Below are 22,981 nucleotides of genomic sequence, written 5' to 3' on the forward strand. Positions count from 1 at the left end.
GACGGGGGAAAAGAAGAATAAGAACAAGAATAAAAGAAGAAGAACAGCAACAACAAGAACAAGAACAAGAACAAGAAGAAAAAAGAAGAAAAGTAAGGAAACACGAAGAACAAGAAGAACAAAAAAGAAGAACAAGAAGGGAAATAGAACCAGTTAATTTTTCCCACGTAAACATACTTAAGGATGACTCCAGGTAACCCTTTATTAATGTAGAGGAGGAGGAGGAGGAGGAGGAGGAGGAGGAGAGGAGAGTGTTGGAAGAGCAGATCTGTGGAGTGTTGGAGGGGCATCTCATAATGTAAAAGGAAGGAAGGAGGGAGAGAGGGAGAGAGGGAAGAAGAAAGGGTAAGGGGAGGAGGGAGGGAGAGAATAAAGGGAAGGGTAAGGGATGGATGGATGGAAAGGGGGAGAGGGAGGGAGGGAGGGAGGGAAAGTAAGAGAAAGAAAGGAGGGAGGTGGGGAAAAAAGAAAGGGTTAAGAGAGGAATGGAGGGTAGGGAGGGAGGACAGTTGAGTGAGGAAGGAGGGAGGGAAGGTAAATATGAGAAAGGCGTGAGGGAGAGAAGGAAGAGGAGAGGAAAAGAGGGAGAGATAGAAAGAGAGAGGCACTAGAGATAGGAGAGAGATGACAAGAGGGAGATAATTAATAAATAATGACACAGTATACAAAGAGACAAAGAAGAGGAAAAAAGGAATAACTAATTTATAAATAACACGACGACAGGAGGAGCAAAGAAATGCATAGTGACTAAAAGAACTTACCTTCACAAATAAAGAAAAAGAAGAGAGAGGAAACGGAACTTACAGAAAAAGAAGAAAAAACAAAAGAAGGGGAAGAAGAATTAGAAGAAAAAGAGAAAAAGGAGAAGAAGAATTAAAAGAAAAGGAAGGAGAGGAACAAAAACAAAAAGAGAAGGAAGAACAAGAACAAGAATATAATGACACGGAGAGAAAGTAAGAACAGGTTTAAAATAGAATTAGGATTCCCGCATAAAAAAAAAAAAAAAGAACAGGAGGAGGAAACGAATATGAAATAATTAAAGGAACTTGTGTCTTAAGTTGAAAAATAATAATAGTAACATGAAGTACAGAAGCAGAGAGAAAGAAAATGGAAAGAATGCCGACAGATAATGATCAATAATAGACACGAGGGAGTGAGGAAGAATTGAATATTATAATTATCAAAACAGATCTCCCCATCCGTTTATGTGGTTCATCTTTCAAAATGTCGGCCATAAATCTTGAAATAACTCCTTCTGTATTATAAAGATGGAGGGAGGGTGAACTTTATAGCTGATTAACCTTCTTTTTATAGATTTGATGGCCGCGGTATCAAATTGTTATAATGTTCCTTGACTAATTTTGTATTTACGAGCGTGTTCACTGTCCCGTAAACGGTTTATAGCTAAAGTTATTATAGTTCTTTTCTCTCTCTCTCTCTCTCTCTCTCTCTCTCTCTCTCTCTCTCTCTCTCTCTCTCTCTCTCTCTCTCTCTCTCTCTCTCTCTATTGGAAGTATTAAATTCCCTACGAGACTGCGATACTGGAATATAAGGGAGTGTATTGAACGCCGGCACGGCTCGAAAGCACGACGGTGTGTGCAATGATGAATATGAAGTGACGAAATGAATGGAGGACAGGAAGCAAGCAAAGAATCAGATAATCTACAGAAAAAGACAAGTTAATTAAGACACGTAATAGAAATACATCAATAATCGTCCTGGACAAGGAGAGGAACAAACAAAGCGCCACCACACCTTGCCACACGAACGGCATGAAAAAGATGTACGTAAGAATGAAAACAAAGGAGGAAGATTACATAACCAAACACACGTCACTCTTACGGAGTGTTGGGAGAAAAAAATGACACCTGTGACCTTTATCTCATCTTATGAATGGAGGAAGGTCGGGGAAGAAAATAAACAAACACAAAAAATCTTGGTAACCCAATAAATACGCCGGTGTCGCCGTCAGCGCCTCCTCCGCCTTCTCCTTCATGACCCCAGTCACCGCGCCTCAAGGTCAGCCGTCTTGCTCGGCAACGTGACCCAGGGAGACCTCAGCTTTAAGATCCCAACCACCTCGCCCCCGTCTGTCTCGCCGCGCCTCAGACTCCCTCCCGCCTCGGCCTGCCTCCCCTCGTGCATTTTTAATCATTACTTCCTTCCCCTGCAAGAGTTTTGGCGTATGTAGGACAACGCCGGCCTCCTTTGTGTGCATGGAAGGTGCAATACATGTCTGCAGGTGGTGGCAGGGCGCGAGTATCGGCGTGCGAGTCTTGGCCAAAGCGCGGCCGGTTGCCAGAGGTCCTTGCTCCAGGGGTGAGGGGGGCTGAGAGAGGGAAGCAAGGAGGGAGGGAGGGAGAAAACCAAGGCGGGAGATGAAGGAAGGAGGGACTGAGGGTGGATGGGAGGGAGGCTGCAGGCGGGTCGCTGAGTGTGTGTGTGAGTGAGTGTGTGTGTGTGTTCAGACACGCACCTGCCCTACTTTCCCTCCCAGACGTCGCCCCCTTGCCGTGTCTGCGCGCTAGACCTCCCTCCTCCCTCCTTTGTGTTTGCCGATCAATTTCGGCGGCGAGTCATGACTGGGGGCAGCCGGTACATGCGCGTGGGTGACCCAGGCGGCCATGGCGGAATGCGGGCGCCTATTGCCGCTCGAAGATCAAGTTCAAGACCACATTTAAGCTGCCTGCTGGACTGCAGGGGGAGGTGGGGGTGGTGCTTGCAGAGCGTGAGAGTGGGAGGGCGCGAGGGAGAGCGACACTAGAGAAGCGGAGGGTAGTTCGGTTGATCAGCTTTGAGCGTAGCCCGGGGAGGTGAGGGGAAAGGGAGAGAAGGATGGGTTGCGGTCAGCGTATGCCGGTGAGAGAGAGAGAGAGAGAGAGAGAGAGAGAGAGAGAGAGAGAGAGAGAGAGAGAGAGAGAGAGAGAGAGAGAGAGAGAGAGAGAGAGAATGCAACAGATATGAGGAGAAACAGAAATACATAAAAATCAGGTTACATGAGGAGAGGATATGTAAATACAGACATGATTTCGCCTTACAGAGAGACAGAGAGAACGGGGGTTGGGGTTGAGAAAGGCAGGTTATGTAACGAAGAAAGGGTGAGAGAGAGAGAGAGAGAGAGAGAGAGAGAGAGAGAGAGAGAGAGAGAGAGAGAGAGAGAGAGAGAGAGAGAGAGAAGCCTGCGCAGGACGGAGTGACGCAGGTGCAACAAGGAACAATGCAGGTGAGGGGAAAAAGGAGGGACGGAGGGATGGAGGCGAGCTGACAGGAAACTGGAAAACACGCCACAAAACATGGACGCACGAGAAATAAATAACTAAATAAAATAAAAACACATGAGCTCACTAACGAAAAAAATAATAATAATGATACTGATAACTTACACTACAATACACGGAATACAAGAATAAATTATCACCAAATAAACGGACATTATAATTTCAAAATCACCCTTATAACGTCGATCATACTGAAAACTAATCAGTAAAACAAGAAAGAACACTAACTCAACACTATCAGCACCCGGAGGGCAAGAAAAGGCTATGTATCCACTAACAGTCCAAACTCAAAATGCATAAAAAGAAGCTACAAATAAAACATGCTAAAACTAACCAACAATCATTAGAATCCATACTGTCAATACTCAAAGAACAAGAATAACCAATGAACCTAACAGAAACCATCATCTTTGTGTCGATAAAGGCGAGGCAGTTGGTAGCCGCGGGGGCCGATCCGCATCTAGCAAATGGCCGCGGTTACACGCCCACCCATCTAGCACTCCTAACGGGCCACTCCCTGGATACAGCTACACCGCGGGACCAGGACAAGCCGGCGATGGGTGAGCTGGAGGCCCTAACACACCTGGTTGACGAGGAGACGCGCTCATGAGGGATAGCAGAGGTGTTGCCAGTCCCCCTCGCAGCACGACTCTCCGCACTCTACAACAGAGCGGCATAATGTTGTTCGCGACCCGTTATGCATTAGAGAGGCGAAGCAGACTGGGAGGGAGTGAGAGAGTGAGAGAGGGAAGGTGGGGAGGGACGGAGGTGCGAGAAAGGCTAGTTTTATTGTTTCTCGTTTGTTATTTTGCCTGTTTCTCTTTTCACTCAATATATTTTTCTTCTCTAGTACAATTTTCATTATTGCGTGGCAGTGCATAAGCGAGGCGAAGCAAGGGGGAGAGGGTGATAAGGGGTGTGCTGGTTTTGTCGTTTCTCGTTGTGATGTCTCTTTTTTTTATGATGCTTCGTTCATCTTTCGTTATTTTGTAGCTTTGATCATTTTGTTGCAATGCACAAGCGAGAAGAGGCGAGGAGAGAGGGATGATGGTGAGGGACGTGCCGGTTTTGTCGTTTCTCATTGTTATTTCTGGCTTATTATGTTCAATATGCTTTTGTCTTCAGTTCTGGTTTCGTTATTTTGTACCTTTTTCATTAGCTTTTATTTGTTCGTTGCTGCATTTAACGCTAGGAGAGGGGCAGGACGACTTGTAAAATAATCTTGTAGATGTTATGAGACTAATCTCTTACTCGCTTCCATATGTTTATCATGCATTATTGTTCTTTCATATCGTGTTCATTGCCACTGGGATATATTAGGAAAGGTGGTAAACAGGATTCTCATGTTAATTATTCTCTCTCTGACCACTGGATTACTCTAATATTATTCAGTTTCATAATAGACATCTAATAAAAAAAAAACTAGTATAATCTGGAATATTTAATAAATCTACGGGCGTATTTCCTTCTGTAGAAATTTGTATTTGTACGTAAAAATCAGTACGAAAAGTATTAGTTTTCATAATTATCTTGATGAGTGTATTCTTTTCCTGTATGTTTGTAAATAAAAACAAAAGGTATAAAAAAGATTAATTTTCTTTTGTCCTGATGTGTGTGTTCTTTCTGTGTTATCTGTATTGCAGCTGACAGGTGGAAAAAGGGTACGGCAGGAAAGGTAATCTGCCGTAACCGCGCGAGGGGAAATCGAACACCACAGGAAACAGTGAACAAAGGGTTTTCAGGGAAGTCCTCTGTGACCCTCTGCTTCGCGTACGCTCCCGACGACCTGTCTTGCCACGGCCGCCACTGCCTCCATCTTCTCCACCTGCCACTTCCACCACCTCCACATCTTCTCCCTATCCTCCTTCTGCTGTGTCACTCGCCATCCTCCTCCTCCTCCTCCTCCTCCTCCCCTCCCTTCCCCTCCAGAACCTCAGGTGATGAATAGAGGAAAAACTACAGGGAAAATGCAAATGAAACAAGGAAAATATAGCGAAAATAGTAGTCAGGAGTGCCAAGGTGCCAAGTGCCAAGAAATTTTTGCGCGAGAGGGTTGGACTAAATGCAACGTAACCTTTCGCTCAGTTCTGGAAGGCAGGAGCGGTAAAGATCACTCACTTGGGTACGGTATAACGGGAAAGGAAACTGACTAGGGAAAGGCAAGGCAGGCAGACATGTTGAACATTATTTTGAGACACATGTTGCCTTTTCTCTCGTTAATGGACCGGTTTTTTTCTCAGTTGTCATCACGTATCTGATATTACGGGGGAAAATTTCATCATACCAATCTCCCCTCCCTTACTTAATGGAAGTGACAGGTTTTCTTTGTCTTCACATATTTATATATTATTTTTTTTTACACCATTGAAATAGGTAATTCAGCTGTTATTACTAGTAGATTTTGGGTTTCCTGCTAGTATGAGAGATATGAGGAGATAACAGAAGATGACTGGATAATAATTAACAAGAGATAGCTCAAAATTACTTTAGGCATTATAGATACTGAAACGTAGCTCAAAATCACATCATAAGTTTGATTTCCCTGATACTGTTTACGTTTCCCGTTAATCTCAGAGATTTGTGGACCGATGCTATCTGATTGAGCAACAGATAAAAAGGAATGTACATGAAGTGCATTACCTAAGTACGCGAGGAACGTATAGAGGATAGGGGAGTGAAATGAAGACAAGCCAGTGAACCAAGCAAGCCCGGTGGTTCAAGTCATCGTCATCATTAGCATGTTGCCTAGGGCGGCGAGGGGCAAGCAGGGACCTGCCCTCAATGTCCTGACAAGAGCCATGTCGAAGACAGCGGCACAGAACAAGCAGGTTGTCCACGATGAGGAGAACATGGAATTTTACATCAAGCTTGGGGAAGGTGCGTATCTCATGTACCATTACCGACACCAGTTATCAGGTCCATCGCCTATCGAATGATTATTCGACTCATTTCTTGGCGTTGGTATTCAGTGTCATGCATATTTAGGTATCTCAGTAATGTTCATGGGAGGGTATGGAAACAATCTTACCCTACGTATTTTATAGACAACATTTCTCGGTAAAATGTGATGCTTTTTCAAGTTGTGGTCAACACAGTGAAGGGGGTCACTAGTGAAATTAAAAAAAACTGAATGAATCTAAACCTCATAGGTCTCGGATGAAAACGCTCATGTTGTTTTAATATTATCTTGATTGTGTTTTTATTATGAAAGATTTATGTAGAGTTACAAACATTTCAGGAGAACTATACAAATTCCCATGATGGTCATACAATAGATTTTGTCTGTCACTGGACTGCTGATTGATGAAAACAATAATGTAGTTATTCCAACCCTTAACTTTGATTAGTAAAAACTGTAAAGCCAAAGAGTGTTTGAATCCCCAAAACTATGCTAATGTTGTAACCACAAAAAATTGTCCATAAATTTAATTGTGAAAGAGACTTATTCAGTCACTGTCAAATGTCTGTCATGATGTCATACTGTTAACTATATCGTGTTTAGAGCTTGCTGTAAATCACAAGTCCTCTGATATGAAAATGTATCAATTTTCAAGATTTGTAAGGAGATTCAGCAGATCAGGTATTAAGACTGAGCAATATACTGAACACAGTAGAAATGAGTGCTGCTGGTTAATCTACTTTTGACCATTATTGTAAAATAAATAAATAAATCTATTCAATCAGATGCTTCTAAAAAAAAGCCTGTATTTTTCTTACTGAATTTTTTATCAGTTTATGAACCCGATGCAGATAAGCCATGTGGTATACCTTGCCAAACAAGCTGAGAACACCTTGACAGGCTTGCTGGGCTGCAGTGTCATAGCTGCTTGGCTTACACCCTACACCTACATAGCCTGTGTCATGCCCTCTTTGGTGAATTATGGAAACATTGAGAAGTTGATCTGAAGGGAAAATAAATTGACCATGAGAAGCTGTCATCAGGGAAAGAATCCCTGGTACAGTATTCAAGGTTGATGCAAGTCCAACACATCATTATTATTGTTATGAAGGTGATCATTATTATTATTATGAAGGTGACCACCCAGATCTGTAAATTTTAATTAGTCTTTTTCTGCCGTCATTACATCTGCTAGGTGAACAAAGGCTGGAATGTAAACAAACCCCACTTACTTGTGGACTTGTGTAATGCCCTGCCTTGCAGCAACATGGAAACTGTAAGAAATTGATCTAAAATGATAATCTAACATCTTTACTGGCCACACCAAGATGACCACCATGGTCTGAGTGGATTTCAGTCAGTCTTGGCTATCCTGTCACTATAAACTTAAGAGCTTCTTGGCCATGAACTGTGCATGTTAACCACTACATCACCAGAATGTATAGTACCTATGACTTATGTTTCTGTACATTTCATCAACCTAACTCATTCATTTTACAAAGAAAAGCTATGCCTGGCTTGTGAATCTCAAGAACCTTTCCTAGTGGGCTCTGTTATAATTATTAGCTGTGTCAAATCCTGATAATTGAGTCTTATGGAAAAATAAGTTTACACATCCCTTGTCCCTTTACTTCCTCCAGCACTTGCCCTGCCTCTCATGAATGCAGTAAGAAAATGAAAGGAGAAATGTAATAGTAAATCAGAATAGAAGATTCATGCATGATCCCACAAGTCACTAATGCCACATTTCAAATTTTCCAGACAAAGCATATTTGCAGTACGACATACTGAATCCGAAGACAAAGGCAGTTGACCTGCAGCACACGGTTGTCCCTGAGGTGTTCAGGGGACAGGGAATAGCCAAGGTCCTTGCTAAGGTACACATGACTTGCTTCATAGTTTTAAGTGATGCCAGGTTACGAGAAGATGTAAGATAATACACTCCCTATTATGAAGTCACTTAACATTATAGGTATATCATACCAGGCTGACATCTCCCCCACACAGGAGGGTAGTTGATACATTCATATTCATGATCACATTCACAAATATTTAAGCCTACAAGTGAAAGGACAACCAATTCTCACTGATATTGAGTCATATAACACTTTGACAATACTTAACAGTTTTTTTTATCATTTTCTTCATATGCAACACTTATGAAAGATCTACTAAGCTAACCATTTCTTTCAGGAGGTGTTTGAATATTTTATCAGTAGAGATCAACAGATGAAGCTAACTTGCTGGTACCTCAAGAAGTATTACCAGGATAACCCTCTACCTCAGTACACAGAGAAGATCATTCAGTCTTAGCAAAGGTCCCTATTTAGTGCAAATGGAAAACAGTAATTGTGATATTGGTTTTAGGAACTGCAGATAATGCTAAATAAAGTATTAGTGAAACAGACATAATTTATTATAACATTAATAGTATTCATGTTAGTTAATTAGTTATCATCTACCTCTTATGAAGGAAAATAAATTCATAATGACTGACTTGTTTGGTAACTGAAATGTTAATATACAATAGGAGTTCAGAGCACTTGAGTATTCAAGAGAAGGGCTGAGAGGAGGAAGGCGATTAGAGCATGAAGGGAAGACAAGAACAGGAATAAAGGACTCTTGTGCTGCAGTCTCCTGGCTACAGTACTTAGAAACAGCTGTCTGACAGAAACTAAATAAGGAAGAAAAGTACTAGGTAAAAAGCTGTCCTAATTATGCATTACTGTACAGTACTTCCTGAGCTTTTCCTGATATGCCAAGACAACTCCCTATTCCTCTAACAAGGAAAGACATATTTATAAGAAACATGTGCTGTAATGTCTGGTTAGCTTACCTGTGAATATTGTCATGCCTGCTAAATGCCTCTTCTGTATGAACATGCTCTATGTGGTGTGTGTAAAACACTCAGGGTGTTTCCCACGGTTGCCTGACTCCCTATCCTGTTCAGAAGGTAAAAGACTAGGAAATTAAACAGGCAAAAACAGGTCAAAATATTTATGATAAATGCAGTCATCTTTTCTTTGGCTTCCACAATCCACAATATATATATTCTAATGTCTGTCTAGATATTTTACCAACAATATGCATTAACAACACAAAGCTGAACCTTAACCAAATGTCATAAATCAAATAATACTGTACTAATATAACTTTTTTATATTCCAAATCATGTCAACAATAAGTAAAGTTGTACCTCCTACCACTTCCTTTATTAAAAGACAGTAACACTGATAACTGAATTTGCACAAGCAGTGACAAATTTTACAATAATCTGAAACTTAAATTTGTGCAGTCACCAAAAATTTAGTTTTACATGAGGCATAGTGAAGCAGGAATCACAGACCACTCAAATCAACAAAAAATGCTGATTATAATTTTCAATACAAATCTTATGATGGTCCAGTCACGAGAGCCTCACATTTAAATGATGAGGTCTCACACACACACACACACACACACACACACACACACACACACACACACACACACACACACACACACACACACACATACACACACACACACACACACACACAATGAGAGGATGTTGATGAAAAATGAGAAGAATGAAGTGCACAAGAATGAGATGTATGGGCAGGAAAAAAGTGAGCATATTTTTATCATCCTTAAAGGAAGCTTAAAAAGCATTAAAGTAGACATTTATAGCAATCCTTGTGACTTAATAGGGAAACCTTATTATCATGTATGCTACAAAGCTGATCTAAGTGTCACATCCACACCTCGTATGAAAACCAATGGAATGAGACATGACTGCAAAATTTCACAATAGTGATGCCCCATGAGTCCTGCTTCCCCACACTTCATGTGAAGTAACATTGTGCCGATAATGTAAGGGTACAATTGATCACAAATACTTGAATAACTACACAACAAAGCTGCTGATTACTATTCACTGAAGCTTTAAGCTGAACAGTACTCTTGTAAAACATAAATGCACTTCAGACAAATGTAAATTTGCCTGAACACATATTTTGATAAGTTGTAATTATGCCTGAAGACACATTTCCGCAAATACCGAGTAATATATAAATATAAAACATAAATAGGTAATTAAGTATAAATCAACAAACACTATTATTAATATCCTAATTCTCTCCTGGAATAATAAATAACTTGTCAAAATGCACCTGTGGGTTGTCATCCCAGCACACCAACACTAATATGACACCAGTGTAGTCTTTGCACCTCCAACTCTTTCAGCCTTCGTTGTTATCATGAGACTTGGTCTTAGGGATAAATCTTCCATACTGCCAAAAATATATTTATCTACATAGTGAGAGTAATCTTCATTCGCTGCCACCGTCGACTGCACGCCGCAGTGAAATAAAGGAACCAACGAAGGCAATGATTGGCCCTTGTTGCCAGCACCATGGATTCTTGATTACACATAGTTCATTCAGATTAACTTGACATGTAAGCCCTGCCCCCTTCCACACAACAGCCACCAATCAGACACACGTGTTAAGTTAATGTAAAAGCATGCAACACTCATGGAGCACAGGTGATGGGCTGGTCCTGCCACTTAACACAGAGTAGAGTGGCCAGTTTCTTTCTCTGCTGTCTTTAACATCCCCAGTCACTGCTGACCAGTACCCACTAGTGACAGGGTGAACCTAGGAGTAGCAAGGCACCCCAGAAAAATCTTAACTGTAAGCTGCAGTTTGAACCCTGGACTGTTACATTTGGTTACACACATTACTGCCTGAACCACTGTGCTCCCTATTACATGTGTATTCCTCAAAAATAGTCAACAGCAGTAGCATTGTAGGGGAATGAAGCAGTTTTGTCATTCACAAACCCAAGGCATGCATCACAAATTCAAGAGAGGAGTTGATATACTTAATTAGTCAGTCATTTAGCTTAATTAACCCTTTCACTGCTACACATTTTTCTCATCATCACTTACAACATTTTTGACACTTATTTTGTACTACAGTCTCTGAAGTAGTTCTGTAGCCTAGAAAAGACAAAGTTAGCCTCCTATTCTCTAGTTTTCATAATGCTTTGAATGATAACAAAGGACGACCACAGCTGTAAAAGGGTTAAGGGACTGAACCAGCACAGAATGGGGATTTGGAATGGGAGAGGTGGAGGTTCTGCTGCTGTGGCCACCTCCTCTGTTGCACTCATGAAGTAAGTGACATGCCAGAGAGACATATACAAAAAACAGGTATCATCCAATCAAGATCACAAGAAGGAAAGAGGCAGAACTCATAATCCAATTAACTGGTGATATTCAGAACAAAAACAAGAGATAAAGAGAAAATAATGGAAATGGTTAGTTATCTAGTTGCCAAATGGGAGAGACTGAAAGGAAAGAGATAGCACAAAACAAATACATAAAAAAAGAAGGAATAAGAGCTCATTCACCTGTTTCATCTGGACAAACTATGGTAATGAGGTTGACAAATTCATGACAGCAGTAATCAGAAGTCCAACAGGTGCACCAAAACTTGAAGCGATGGTGAAGTAACAAACACCAGCACTCATGTGAAGCGACATGCAACACCACAACAGCAAGGTCATGCCTGACAAGCAGCAGGTAAACAAATGGTACTGCTTAGTATTAAACACAGCAGGTAACGCAACAAATAGCCTTCAATAAGCACCAGATTCCACACCCAATAAATTAAGGACTTCACACCAAGGATCAAATTCCCTTTTAATTAGTTTCCAAGACCATGATCCAAGACTGAAGATATTTATGGTTAAAATGCCTCTTATGAGCCAATACAATGCATTAGTGCAAATAAATGTCTTTGTTCCAGCCTGACACCTTATATGGACTTATGAACCAGTGAAAGAATATACCTTGTACTTATTTCCAGATGCTATCCACCTGTGTATTTGATTAGACCACTGGAAACATTGTCACCAAGAGATGGTAGTGTCAGGATACACACACAATTGTATAAACCATTCAGATATACATACTTAAGTAAAGATTATGTTAGCACGTCTCATAATGAACAATGTTGTATATGGCCATCTTCATTCTCCGTTCCATTGAAAGAGATGCAAAGTATGCTAAATATAATGATTCTGTGATGACACAAATAGCACGGCTGATAGCAAGGCCTTTCAAACATCACTATTCACATGTTTGTTCATATCACCACAGACCTTATAGGAATGATAAGCAAAGATCTATGACATGACAAAAGATCTGAAGCAACAACAGCTAAGCAAATAAACTCTTACAGTCAGAGGGATAGAAATACATACTCATTTTGCTGTTTGCAATAAAATGACGGAAACAGTAATTCCCGCTCTTAGCTCCGTCATTACAGAGTTGTCATATATTCTACTCACACCAGTGAAAATACATTGAATGTGAAGAAAATAATTTCTCTCTCACTCTCTCTTTCTTTAGCATACACAGTCACTCAGTCCTTATGTTTACATTTCATGAAGAGGAGAAATATCTTGGCTATGCACCACATCTTGCCCAGCCCACACCCACCTAGGGCACCCCACAACACAAACACCACCAAACAGGCAGACAGAGTCTACAAAATAAGCCCTGTGTGCCTCACTGGAAAAGGTAAGAACTGGACCCAGTTTTGTACAGTAAAAGGAATATCTTCATCCCTGTAGATTTGATGGATCTTGTATCTAATTTTATGAGCTTTGATCTGATTCTGTGATCCATATTGTGCTGGTATCTATCTAACTTACACATACAACAAACAACATTCATCCTATTTTTTGCCCAGAGAACCTTATATTTTACTGACAAATTGGAGACTTACTCCAATCTTACATTTCTCTCAACAGATACAAGGAACAAAATTCATCTTGCCCTTATCCCAGAAAACGTTACATTTCAAGGACAAATATGAGCCAAGAGTCATCCTATCTTTAGCAAACCTCAGGGTGAAGATAAAACTTTTGGCTCACCACACAGCTTACTTACTATGGAGTGCTATGTTGTCTCCTCACAAGCACTACAGTGCAGGTACTAAGCTAAGTGTGCGCTGGCGCCTGTGGAAGGGACAACATTGGGTACCATCAATAGCTCCCATTGAACACTGGCGTTCTGCTCTGTGTTGTTTCAGGTATTTCCTCTGCTTGGGATCCTTCTTCACTAAAAACAAAACAGAAAAGAAACCAAACAAAATTAAACTTAAAATGAAAAGTAAAAAACATAAAATAATAAAAATATGGAAACTTAAACTAATTATCAGGATACAGTGACCCTCTCCTGCCAGATTCAGAGACAAGCTGAATTCTACAAGGAAGGTGACTTCAGTGTGCAGAGTTTTGGAGAACAATGCAATGTACTTTTAGCAAGACTCATGGCTGGCAATCTCTATGCATGCACTGGAAGAATTCAACATTTCTCTATGTCACCTAAGTGAACAACACAACAACATAAAAGGAAGTTGGCATATTCCAACAACACACACACACACACACACACACACACACACACACACACACCTCACAGCTGGACATGCATGTATCAAAGTCTTATGTTATTCATCTGACAGTTTTAGTGCCAGTCCTGCACTCCTGGACAAGAGAGGGTCAAACAGCACATCATTGTAAGAGTAAACATAATAAGCTGAAGGAAGAAATCAGTACGAATTCCCTTTAAACAAACCCCAAAAATAGAGATATTAAACATCTTTAAAACATGATCATGCCAGGGATAACTTAATTAGGTATACACAGGGGAGAGAGAGAGAGAGAGAGAGAGAGAGAGAGAGAGAGAGAGAGAGAGAGAGAGAGAGAGAGAGAGAGAGAGAGAGAGAGAGAGAGAGAGAGAGAGAGAGAGAGAGAGAGAGAGAGAGAGAGAAAAAACAAGAGCAAAATATCAAGCAACTCAAACAAAACACTGCAACACTCCATGCAAAGAACTGCTGCCAGTGAAGGACACAGAGACAGTTTCTTACAATCCTACAAAACTAAGTTCCCTTTCAGAAAAGTTTCCAGATAAATGTCTGAATTTGATTTTATCCTTGCTTCTCAATAAATATGAGTTTCTTACATGGTAAAATTTAGACTGAGTTTCTGTTCAAGATCTTCTAGTGGAGAGATGCAGCCTGTCGGGAGTGCCTCCTCATTTTCTTCCATTGAGGGGGAACTGCAGTGTGGAAGAATTGGCTGATGAGTAAACTTTGGACAATGCTGAGAATATATGTAAAAAACGTCTTATGGGAAATGCAAAGCAAACTCAAAAATCTACAAATCTGAATAAAATGCAATGCTTAACTGGTTAGTTGTTCAACTGAGAATAAGCAGTTAGGCAGAAAGTCGTGATCATCCCTTGTTAAGTAAAACCATCACAATCTCTCATATGACAAAGCAGATGTGAGGCAACAGCAGCAGATGGATTCAAAACAAAATCACACCTTACCTTACCTCATCAAGTTTGACAAGCATCTATGCAAAAACTGAACACAAAAACAGTCTTCATTCAAATGCCACAAGGAAGGGATACCTGAGTGAGGATTCTGTAATGGAGTCCTGTGTATCCTTAAAGCTGAGGTCTGCAAGGTCCTGTGGCTTCAGAATCAGTTGGTCCTTCGTCCCTGGCTGCTCCTCCTTGATCTCGTCACCCTCACCCTTCGCAACAGGGAAGGATGCGACCCCCACAGCAGTGGTAGTGGTGGTGGTGGTGGAGTCTGTGACAGCAGTGGGTGGCAGCTGGTCCCCTGTGACGCACACACCTTCATCCTCACTAACTGTAATTCATTTAAATCCTTCTGTTGTAGATAAAGATTACATACACTCTGGGCTGTATCTTAGTACCTACTTTTAATTTTCTTGTCTCTTTCTTTACAGCATTCACTGTGACATGGAGAGGACACTTGTGTTTAACAAATACAGTAAATCCCCAGTTCAGTGTGGGGTTATGCTCCAAAGGCACCTGCAAAATACTAAAATCCGTAATATATTGACTGTGGTAAAAAAAAAAAATAAATAAATAAAAAATAAAAAAGCTGCTAATTGAAACATTTGCCTCCTTGTGACACTAATGGTGAGTAACCGCCAACTCGGCAAATTAGGAACCTGCACCATGTGCACAACACACCAACCACCAACACTGACCCAACGATAAGCAGAATGTTTGTACAACACTTACATAACACACCAAACCACCACCACAAGGATAACAACCCATACACAACGTTGACTGGTGACAAAACCTACTTTTGCACGATCATCCAACCCAACCACCAGCCAACAGTAGCAGCAGTGTACAGCACTTACACAAACATGCCAAACTACTACCAACTCGAGTACACCAACCTACAAACAATGTGAGAGTGGCAATGAAAATTACTGCTTGCACAGCCAACCAACCAGCATCAGCTGGTGGCCACTCCGCCTGCCAACAGCTGACTGTTGATGGTGACAGGCTGGTGTGAACCATGCCATTGCCTCCATCTGGCCACCACCTTATCAGCAGGCTGTGTTGCCAAATATACAAGTGCACCTAAACCCTCGTCTGGGTATTTCCTCAACCCACGCCACGATTTAGTGTGTATTTTATTAGACATAATAGACAATTTTCTGCAATAAAGTGGGATTTCCTGCATTGTAAAAATAACTTGGTTCCAATGAAGAACCGCAAAAAGGTGAACCGGTGATAAATGAACCGCAATAAACTGGGGGCTCACTGTACCTCATCTTCATTTGTGGGAGATGAAAGAAAACATGATCAAGTATAATTTGGTAGAGCAAAGCAAGAGAATGAAGAAACACTTTACTTTGATATTTCAACTACTGAGAGAAGATGGAAAGATGGTGAGTCAGAATGTTGAAGTAATAAGGTGCTCCTATTTCATTTTGTAATTTCTCACCATCAAAGTCCACTTCATTATCTTATATTCACACACTGAAGTGTGGCGAGTGCCGCCTCCCTCACCTGTGGCATCACTGTGGAACACCAGGTGGGCAGCCGCTCCATTCAGGCTCTCGTGTGATGCTGCGTCGTCCATCGTGCCGCCACTTGCCATCAGGTCATCCATGCCATTGGTGGAGGAGGTGACCCCGTTGGTGCTGTGGGCACCCTGCACCTCCTCAGCCACTTCGCCCAGTACCCCAATGCTGCCACCTGCCAGATCTGTCTGCCGCCTGTTAAGCACAACCCTTGTTACCATAAGTACATGGACAACTGGGCTGGCTTTGTGTCACATTTTTCTGATGCACTTCTTATTGTCAAAAAGAAATATGAAGACACACCAACAAGTGAAATTTTTTCTTCCTTTTAAACTCTCCCATTCTATACTTGTTTGTTTTGTTCCTACTACAAGTTAATCACAATTTACATATCAAATATTCTATTGAAAATAAAGTTTAATAAAAAATTCTTAATCTATATCAACTACACATGCTGGATAAAATCCTTAATTCATAAATTTCTAAATTTTTAAATCAAACACTCTTATACTGAGATTCACTCACCATATCTTTTATTTCTTTGGCAACTTTCATCAAGTCTTGTTACAGATTAAAAATACAGCAAACACAACACTCACTGACCTTGGGGAGTCGAGGAGCATGTTGTCAGTGGAGCCACGGATGCTCTCCACGGAGGCGCGGGAAAGGCGGCCGTTGGGCATGAGCTGGCTGCTGGTCAGGCTCACCACATCCTCATCAAAGATCTTGTACCTGAGTGGCCCAAAGACATTCATTAAGTGACCAGTGATGGTGATGGCTTCAAGAGCTTACTTTTCTAGCTTTCTTTCTTTTCTTGAAAGAAAGGCAAGTGAAAGGCATCATGTACATGAAAGAAGACTGTCTTGATAAAAGTAAGAAAGTATGAATAAGAAAAGATACTGTCAAACTGGTTTGCAGAAATAGTTTCTCCTTTCTTTTATTTTTGACTGGAGGACTAGATACTAAATACATTATATGCATGAGAGTAGACTGTCAGTCTACATAAAAGGATATGCATGAAAATACTATTTCTAGAGCAACTCCACATTACCAAAAGATTGAATCTCTCTCTCTCTCTTAATAATTGCAGCTTACTGTGCACCACCATATCACTGCTCTCAGTAAAAGCCATTTTCATGTAAGGCATCTTCTAATGAAAAACACATTTGAACCAAGATGCCAAAAAAAAAAAAAAAAAGCATTTCGCCACCACACTTCTGCTCTCGGTGCATCTTTCAATGTGGAATGCCTCACATGACACACAACACAGCTCTCTCCCTCACTTGAAGCCGTAGGGATCGTCCATGAGGGAAGCCTCGTCATCCTCATCCTCTGGGGACACGTACACCACCTCCAGCCTCACGGTGCCCTCCTGCTCCGACAACACCCGCACTGCATCGCTGTGGCTCACCTGTCGAGGGGCAACACATCCCATGCCAATTCAGATCTGTGCTGTGCCACTGGTGATGATTTTGTGCTGTTGTACTTCTAACATATTTTATCTAGCCTACTCTTGCACTCTACTGTCTTTGTAAACTGTTTACTAACCCATACATCATTACCATAATTAATATTAGCATTCACATCTTCATTAATTTTTTCATTACTGCATCATCATCATTAATATCATTAGCATTAAAGCCTTCACTATATATGAGGATCGCTGCAAAATTATCAGTATTAATGTAAGAAGATCTTCACTAAATTCTAGGATCACCGCCATCTATGTCACTAGTATTAAAGTACTTCCTAATTCTCATATCACTGCATTGCCATCACCAATAAAGGACACTGGTGCACCTAATGGAGATTCTACATCATCCTGTATTTCCTCATCACTAGAATTCACTGAGTAGTCTTACAAATGTCCACCAGGCACACACAAGGGCCAGTCAACGCACCTCTTTCAGGGATATCTCATTCACTGAGAGGATTGCGTCTCCCACGTAGAGGTGACCTGCGCGGCTGGCAGGGGTGTCAGGATGGATGACGGAGATAAGGACTGGGACACCATGCTCCCTCCCACCCTGAGTAAAGGAAGGTTACTTGTGAGATAGGAAGTTTTGGTATGGTAGCCTGAAAATAGACAGGCAGCTGGGAATTGAGCAAAGAGGGAACTGGGATATTGTGCTCCCTCCCACCCTTAGTAAAGGAATGTTACTCATGAGGTAAGTAGTGGTATGGTGGCTTGGAAATGGACAGGTAGCTGGGAAATTCTTTCAAGAGGGAGGCTACAAGACACATCTCAAGTTTTAGATAACCCCTTTTACCCCTTTTCCTTTAGGGACTGGCACCTCAGTGAGCTTTTTTGATAGGTTTTTGTATCCCTGGACAAGTGCCCTTCTTACATAAAAAAGAGATACAGACAAAGAGTGTTGGTAATGAAGCTCCTGACACTCACAGTGATGGACATTCCCAGGCCCTCATGAGGAGCCTTGTGCAGAGTGACAATCCTTCGTTGCTGCTGCTTTGTGGGTTGTGACATGCCGACGCCATTAGCCACTGCCACCCCACACCTCTCCTCCTCAGGCACACTGGGAACCTGCTGGGGAGTGATACTGTACAACAGTGAATGCCTTAATAACCTTGTTGAAAAACTCCTCCCTCTTGTGGATGTTCCTGTAAGAGTTGCTTTAGCAGATCACTCTTCTCCATCTTGTTTTGTCTTCTACAGCTTTTGTTGCACTCATCATCCACTTGTCTAATGCATTCATAAGGATCACAGATAAACTATATAGCTTTCTTTATATACTACATAGCTTTCTTTTCATTTCAGTTATAACCAAGAACAGCACCTATATTTTTCCTGTTACTCCAATACTCTATATTCCACAATTATGTTGCATCACTGGTAAATTGTGATATGCATTATTGAACTGTTATGAGTCAGATGATTCAAGCCAACACAAGGACTCAGCACTACCTGTGAGGGGTGAGTGAGGCGACTCCTGCAGGCGCGAACAACTGTCTTATGGCGGTGGAGGTGAATTTCAGCCTCCAGTTGCCGCCACAGCTTGTCATGCTCTTCTCCCCTCAAGTCCCTCCCAAGTAGTTGAATTTGTTGTATTCTGCACAGAGGGAGTGATGCTTTAGATTACAATATGCAAATTATGGTGTATGATTAACTTTCTCTATCCTGAAGTGAGGCAGTGATACTTAAGACTACAATATGAATACCAATGAAAACTGCAATGAAAGCCCAGTTCAACCCAGTGATGTTTTATATTATATGAAAACTACAGTGTACAGCTGAATTTATTGTATTCTGACCTGAGGTAGTGACACTTCAGACTACAACAATTAAATCCCAGTGGATCCCAAAGATTGTGATGCTTTAGATTATAATATGAAAACTAGTGTACAGCCAAATTTTGTTGAATTCTGAAATGAGATTATAACAATTCAAACTATAATATGAAGACAAAACCAATGAAAACCCGGGGCAACTTAAGGTCAAGTCATCCCACTAATCACCAGACACAGCCCTGCCCTGCCCTCACCTGCCAGCCAGCTCCTTGTCGAGGTACTTGGCTGCCAGCTTGGCCCCGTACAGCTCCCCCTGCAAGCTGAGGATGAAGCGGCGCAGAGAGTCATTCTCTCGCCTCAGGATGTTTGCCTCGTGTGTGCCAATGTGGATCTTGAGGTTCTCTGATCGCTGCTCCTCCAGGTCCTTCTCCTTCAGGATAGAGGATGGAGTGAGGTTAGAGGATGGAGTGAGGTTAGAGGATGGAGTGTGGTTAGAAGGTGGGGTGAAATAATGAAGAGGTGAGGAAAGGAGATAAGGTGAGAAAGGTAAGGTGAAGTTAATAGATGAGATAAAATGTGATGAGTTAATGAGTTATGGGGCTACAACTAAATGATCATACACTGCTGACAAGGGTTATGAGTGAGTGCTGCCTGTCTGTACAAGAATAAGCATGAGCCAGGACCGAACTCACAACCCTGGCCAGAGCAGCACAAGAGCCATCCAGCAAGATAAAGTGCTAAGTGAGAGGAAAGAAAGTGATCTGTGCTTGAGTAAGGGATGCAGCCTCACTCAGTCCATGAGATGTGCTTCCAATCAATCTTACAAATTATACATGTATGGTGAAGATAACATTTTATATATCATATATGAAGATAAAAATGGTCATGATATTCTTAATTCAATTTCATTTGAACTGTAATGAGAGTTACATGTACTACTATACAATGTATTGGAACATAAAGAGCATTTTCTGACTATCTGCAAATGTTTCACTAATCTTCAGCTGACACTTGAAAACAATACTTACAAAATTATCCTGGTTGATGCAGCACAACAAGCAAAGTTACTACAGTGTGGCAGACAGATGGATGAAAGCAGAGTATGCCCACTAGTAAACAATCATAATTTTTCATGAACCAGTGATAAAAATAAAACACACACACTCAATTGTATAATGGTCAAAACAGAATATACAAATGCAAACATCTTATTTGTTCCCTATATTTTTTAACCAATCTACTTCCTTTTCTTATTTTTACATCAAGGATAAAAGCAGCTCCCTGCTCACCAGTCTTTCTCTGATCTTCTCGGAGTCCTGCATGTGGGAGGAGCTGCCAGCAGAGTGAAGCTTGAGCTGACTTGAGTGAAGCTTCATCAGCAGCTCTTTGTTTTCTGCCTCACACACCTGGCGAAAGGCACGGCCTTCTGCACACTCATGCCGCAGGTGGACCAGCTCTGCCTGGTGTCAGTACAAATTAGGGTGGAAATATGGTCAAGCACTCCTCTCTCTCTCTCTCTCTCTCCAACACTTCCACTCACACCATCTTCAGAAGCTACAAACACAAGCCTACATTAAGTGACCTGTGCTGCCTCTGTGGCTCACCTCCAGCTTAGCATTTGCCTGGAAGATGGTCTGAGCCTTGTGTGTCAGCTGGGCAAAGCATGATGAGAGTGCCTCAAGCCTGGACCGTGCCTGGCTCTGGAAGTCCTGCTCCTCTACATCATAGTGGTCAACCTCACCTGTGGAGGGACAGAAGCACTGAAGACCCTAAATTCAATTACACGTATCCATCTCCTTTTTTGTGCAGTGTTAATAAATGCTTGCAAAAACAATCATATGATGCCACCACAAAACATTTCTGCCTGAAATGACAGAAGGTGAAGTGTCATAGGGACAAAAGACCATAAACCATTTACTATCCTGCAACCATTTTTTAGCCAATTAATCCCACTTTCAGATCAATTTCTAAGCTTCTAATGATGCTCCAAAGAGAATATGACATAATTATCAAAAGCTATGAAATACATTGCTTGACCTGTAACCTGTGTCACCAATGATGACATGTTTAGGTCTAGTCACCAAAACAAAAACACGTGTCTGTTAGAACATTATTTTGTTAATAACAGTTACATTTTTGAGTAATGTATCAACAATCTTGTCACTTTTTATGGCAATGGATTTAGTAACTGGTATATTTCTAACTACATTACTCCCATTTTTCCACTATATTTAGCTCTGAGCACTCATTTTCAAAAGTGAATTGCTTCCTCAGCTTTGTCATATGTTGGTACTGCACACCTGCTGGGCACTGGAATGCCCATCAAACAGAGGTGTGCACCAGTACACACACCACCATGTGGTGTGCACCACAGCAGGAATCCACCAGTTGTGACAACCACATGTTCACATCTGGCTGCTTCACAACCACAATCTGCATGTCAACTCCTGGGCTGTGTTAGCAATTTCACTGAGTTTACATGGATATTGTGGCACGTGGTGTCAGTGTCCGGCTCAAAGGCACAGCACAGTGTTGATGCTGGTGCTGCCTGCTGAGGCTTGTGTGGACCAGGTGAATAGAAATATTGTTGGTGGTTGTCACTTGAGATCTCACAAGGAGTTTTACTCAGCTACTTGTCAACAACCCGTGCACTGATTAATGTCAATGAGTCAGTGACTTCTGACCTGACTGAAGCACACCATCTAGAAATGCCTGATAGCAATGCTGCTGATTTTTTTTTATTATTTTTTTTTACATTATTACCTTGGTAAAGCAAAATCACATTAAAATGTTCTGAAATGTATTTAATACCACTTTTGTGAGCAAGGTTACAAGAAGTTTACACATCCTAATTATGCAGCAGCGAAGCAATGGTGACATTCATCACGTTTTCCATGGATGCTGCACAGTAACAGCACATTATTATGACACATTATTATGAGTAACGATGCTGTAATGAAGCAACGAAGCTACATGATGAAGTAAGGACGCCCACCTGTGCCCGCACCCACCCGAGGTTCCCCCAACACGTGCCTCGCCTGCTGCCTGTAACTATCATAACAAACCAACTATTCCCTATTCTACTCAACCTTCAAGCACAATTAACCATTCGTCTACTGACAGGAGACATTAAAGTACGCTATAAAGTATGTAAAAAGACCCTTCATGTCCATATGTCCACTGGGAACTTAAAAAAAAGAGCAATGTGTAAAATTACGACAGCTTCAAGCCAGCTTCTCAGTACTGGCGTCACTTCACGGCCACTGCTAGGCGGGGCAGGGCAGTGATGGGTCAGACATGTCCACTGTCACGCCGGGACTTGTCTTACCTATCAATATGTCAAGATCGACGAAGGCCTTGTCGAATTCCTTCTCTAGTATGTCGAGCCAGCGGAAGGTGACGTGTGTGGCGGCCATGACAGCTGGACAATCAGCTGGCCAGGGTAAACAAATCACAAGACGCCGCCTTTATTTAAATTATTCAGTCCACCAAAAAATGCTTTTTTATTAGCAATTCTTTGAAAAGTACATACATTGGCTATGATCATGCCATTTTATTTATATATGTTGTTTATTTGTAAATAGATCAGTCGGAGGTTAAACCCCCACTCTCCGACTTCACTTTAATAATGTACTCGGCAAAT

General features: G+C 41.5%; 3 protein-coding genes across 6 annotated transcripts in view; 2 read left to right on the top strand and 1 right to left on the bottom strand.

Moving 5' to 3' along the window:
- The window catches only part of LOC135091648 (ankyrin repeat domain-containing protein 65-like), a 15,932-nt gene extending 12,036 nt beyond the window's left edge, over positions 1-3,896 (top strand). The window contains exon 8 of the mRNA XM_063989458.1: positions 3,703-3,896. Within this exon, the coding sequence (XP_063845528.1) occupies positions 3,703-3,888 (186 nt within the window). The 3' untranslated portion in view covers positions 3,889-3,896. The remainder of the gene's footprint in view (positions 1-3,702) is intronic.
- A 1,883-nt stretch (positions 3,897-5,779) lies between these two features.
- Positions 5,780-9,723, top strand: LOC135091649 (protein NATD1-like). Its single transcript, XM_063989459.1, has 3 exons — positions 5,780-6,155; positions 7,939-8,054; positions 8,371-9,723. The coding sequence occupies exons 1-3, from the start codon at positions 6,017-6,019 to the stop codon at positions 8,488-8,490; spliced, it is 375 nt and encodes a 124-aa protein (XP_063845529.1). The 5' UTR covers positions 5,780-6,016; the 3' UTR covers positions 8,491-9,723.
- On the bottom strand, positions 9,160-22,906 carry LOC135091646 (Golgi-associated PDZ and coiled-coil motif-containing protein-like). 4 transcript variants are annotated; one of them, XM_063989447.1, is made up of 13 exons: positions 22,667-22,906; positions 20,943-21,079; positions 20,628-20,798; positions 19,593-19,768; positions 19,016-19,160; positions 18,494-18,637; positions 17,994-18,119; positions 17,376-17,503; positions 16,696-16,824; positions 16,079-16,287; positions 14,648-14,891; positions 14,195-14,290; positions 9,160-13,288 (listed from the first exon to the last, which is right to left on the bottom strand). In XM_063989447.1, exons 1-13 carry the CDS (start codon positions 22,752-22,754, stop codon positions 13,213-13,215), a joined length of 1,869 nt encoding a protein of 622 aa, XP_063845517.1. In that variant the 5' UTR covers positions 22,755-22,906; the 3' UTR covers positions 9,160-13,212. The 4 variants fall into 4 exon arrangements, with proteins under 4 accessions (XP_063845517.1, XP_063845518.1, XP_063845519.1 ...); XM_063989448.1 differs by having other exon boundaries at positions 18,494-18,634; positions 22,667-22,903; XM_063989449.1 differs by lacking the exon at positions 14,195-14,290 and having other exon boundaries at positions 22,667-22,905.
- Between the last annotated feature and the right edge of the window lie 75 nt (positions 22,907-22,981).

This window comes from Scylla paramamosain, chromosome 38 (genome assembly GCF_035594125.1).
Source record: "Scylla paramamosain isolate STU-SP2022 chromosome 38, ASM3559412v1, whole genome shotgun sequence".
NCBI lineage: Eukaryota > Metazoa > Arthropoda > Malacostraca > Decapoda > Portunidae > Scylla > Scylla paramamosain.

Coding starts and splice junctions, on each gene's coding strand:
- LOC135091649 (XM_063989459.1), top strand. CDS start 6,017: ATGTTGCCTAGGGCGGCGAGGGGCAAGCAGGGACCTGCCCTCAATGTC. Junction 6,156..7,938: donor TTACATCAAGCTTGGGGAAG/GTGCGTATCTCA, acceptor CAAATTTTCCAG/ACAAAGCATATTTGCAGTAC. Junction 8,055..8,370: donor TAGCCAAGGTCCTTGCTAAG/GTACACATGACT, acceptor CATTTCTTTCAG/GAGGTGTTTGAATATTTTAT.
- LOC135091646 (XM_063989447.1), bottom strand. CDS start 22,754: ATGGCCGCCACACACGTCACCTTCCGCTGGCTCGACATACTAGAGAAG. Junction 19,161..19,592: donor GACAAGGAGCTGGCTGGCAG/GTGAGGGCAGGG, acceptor CCCTCTGTGCAG/AATACAACAAATTCAACTAC. Junction 14,892..16,078: donor GTTCCACAGTGATGCCACAG/GTGAGGGAGGCG, acceptor AATGAATTACAG/TTAGTGAGGATGAAGGTGTG.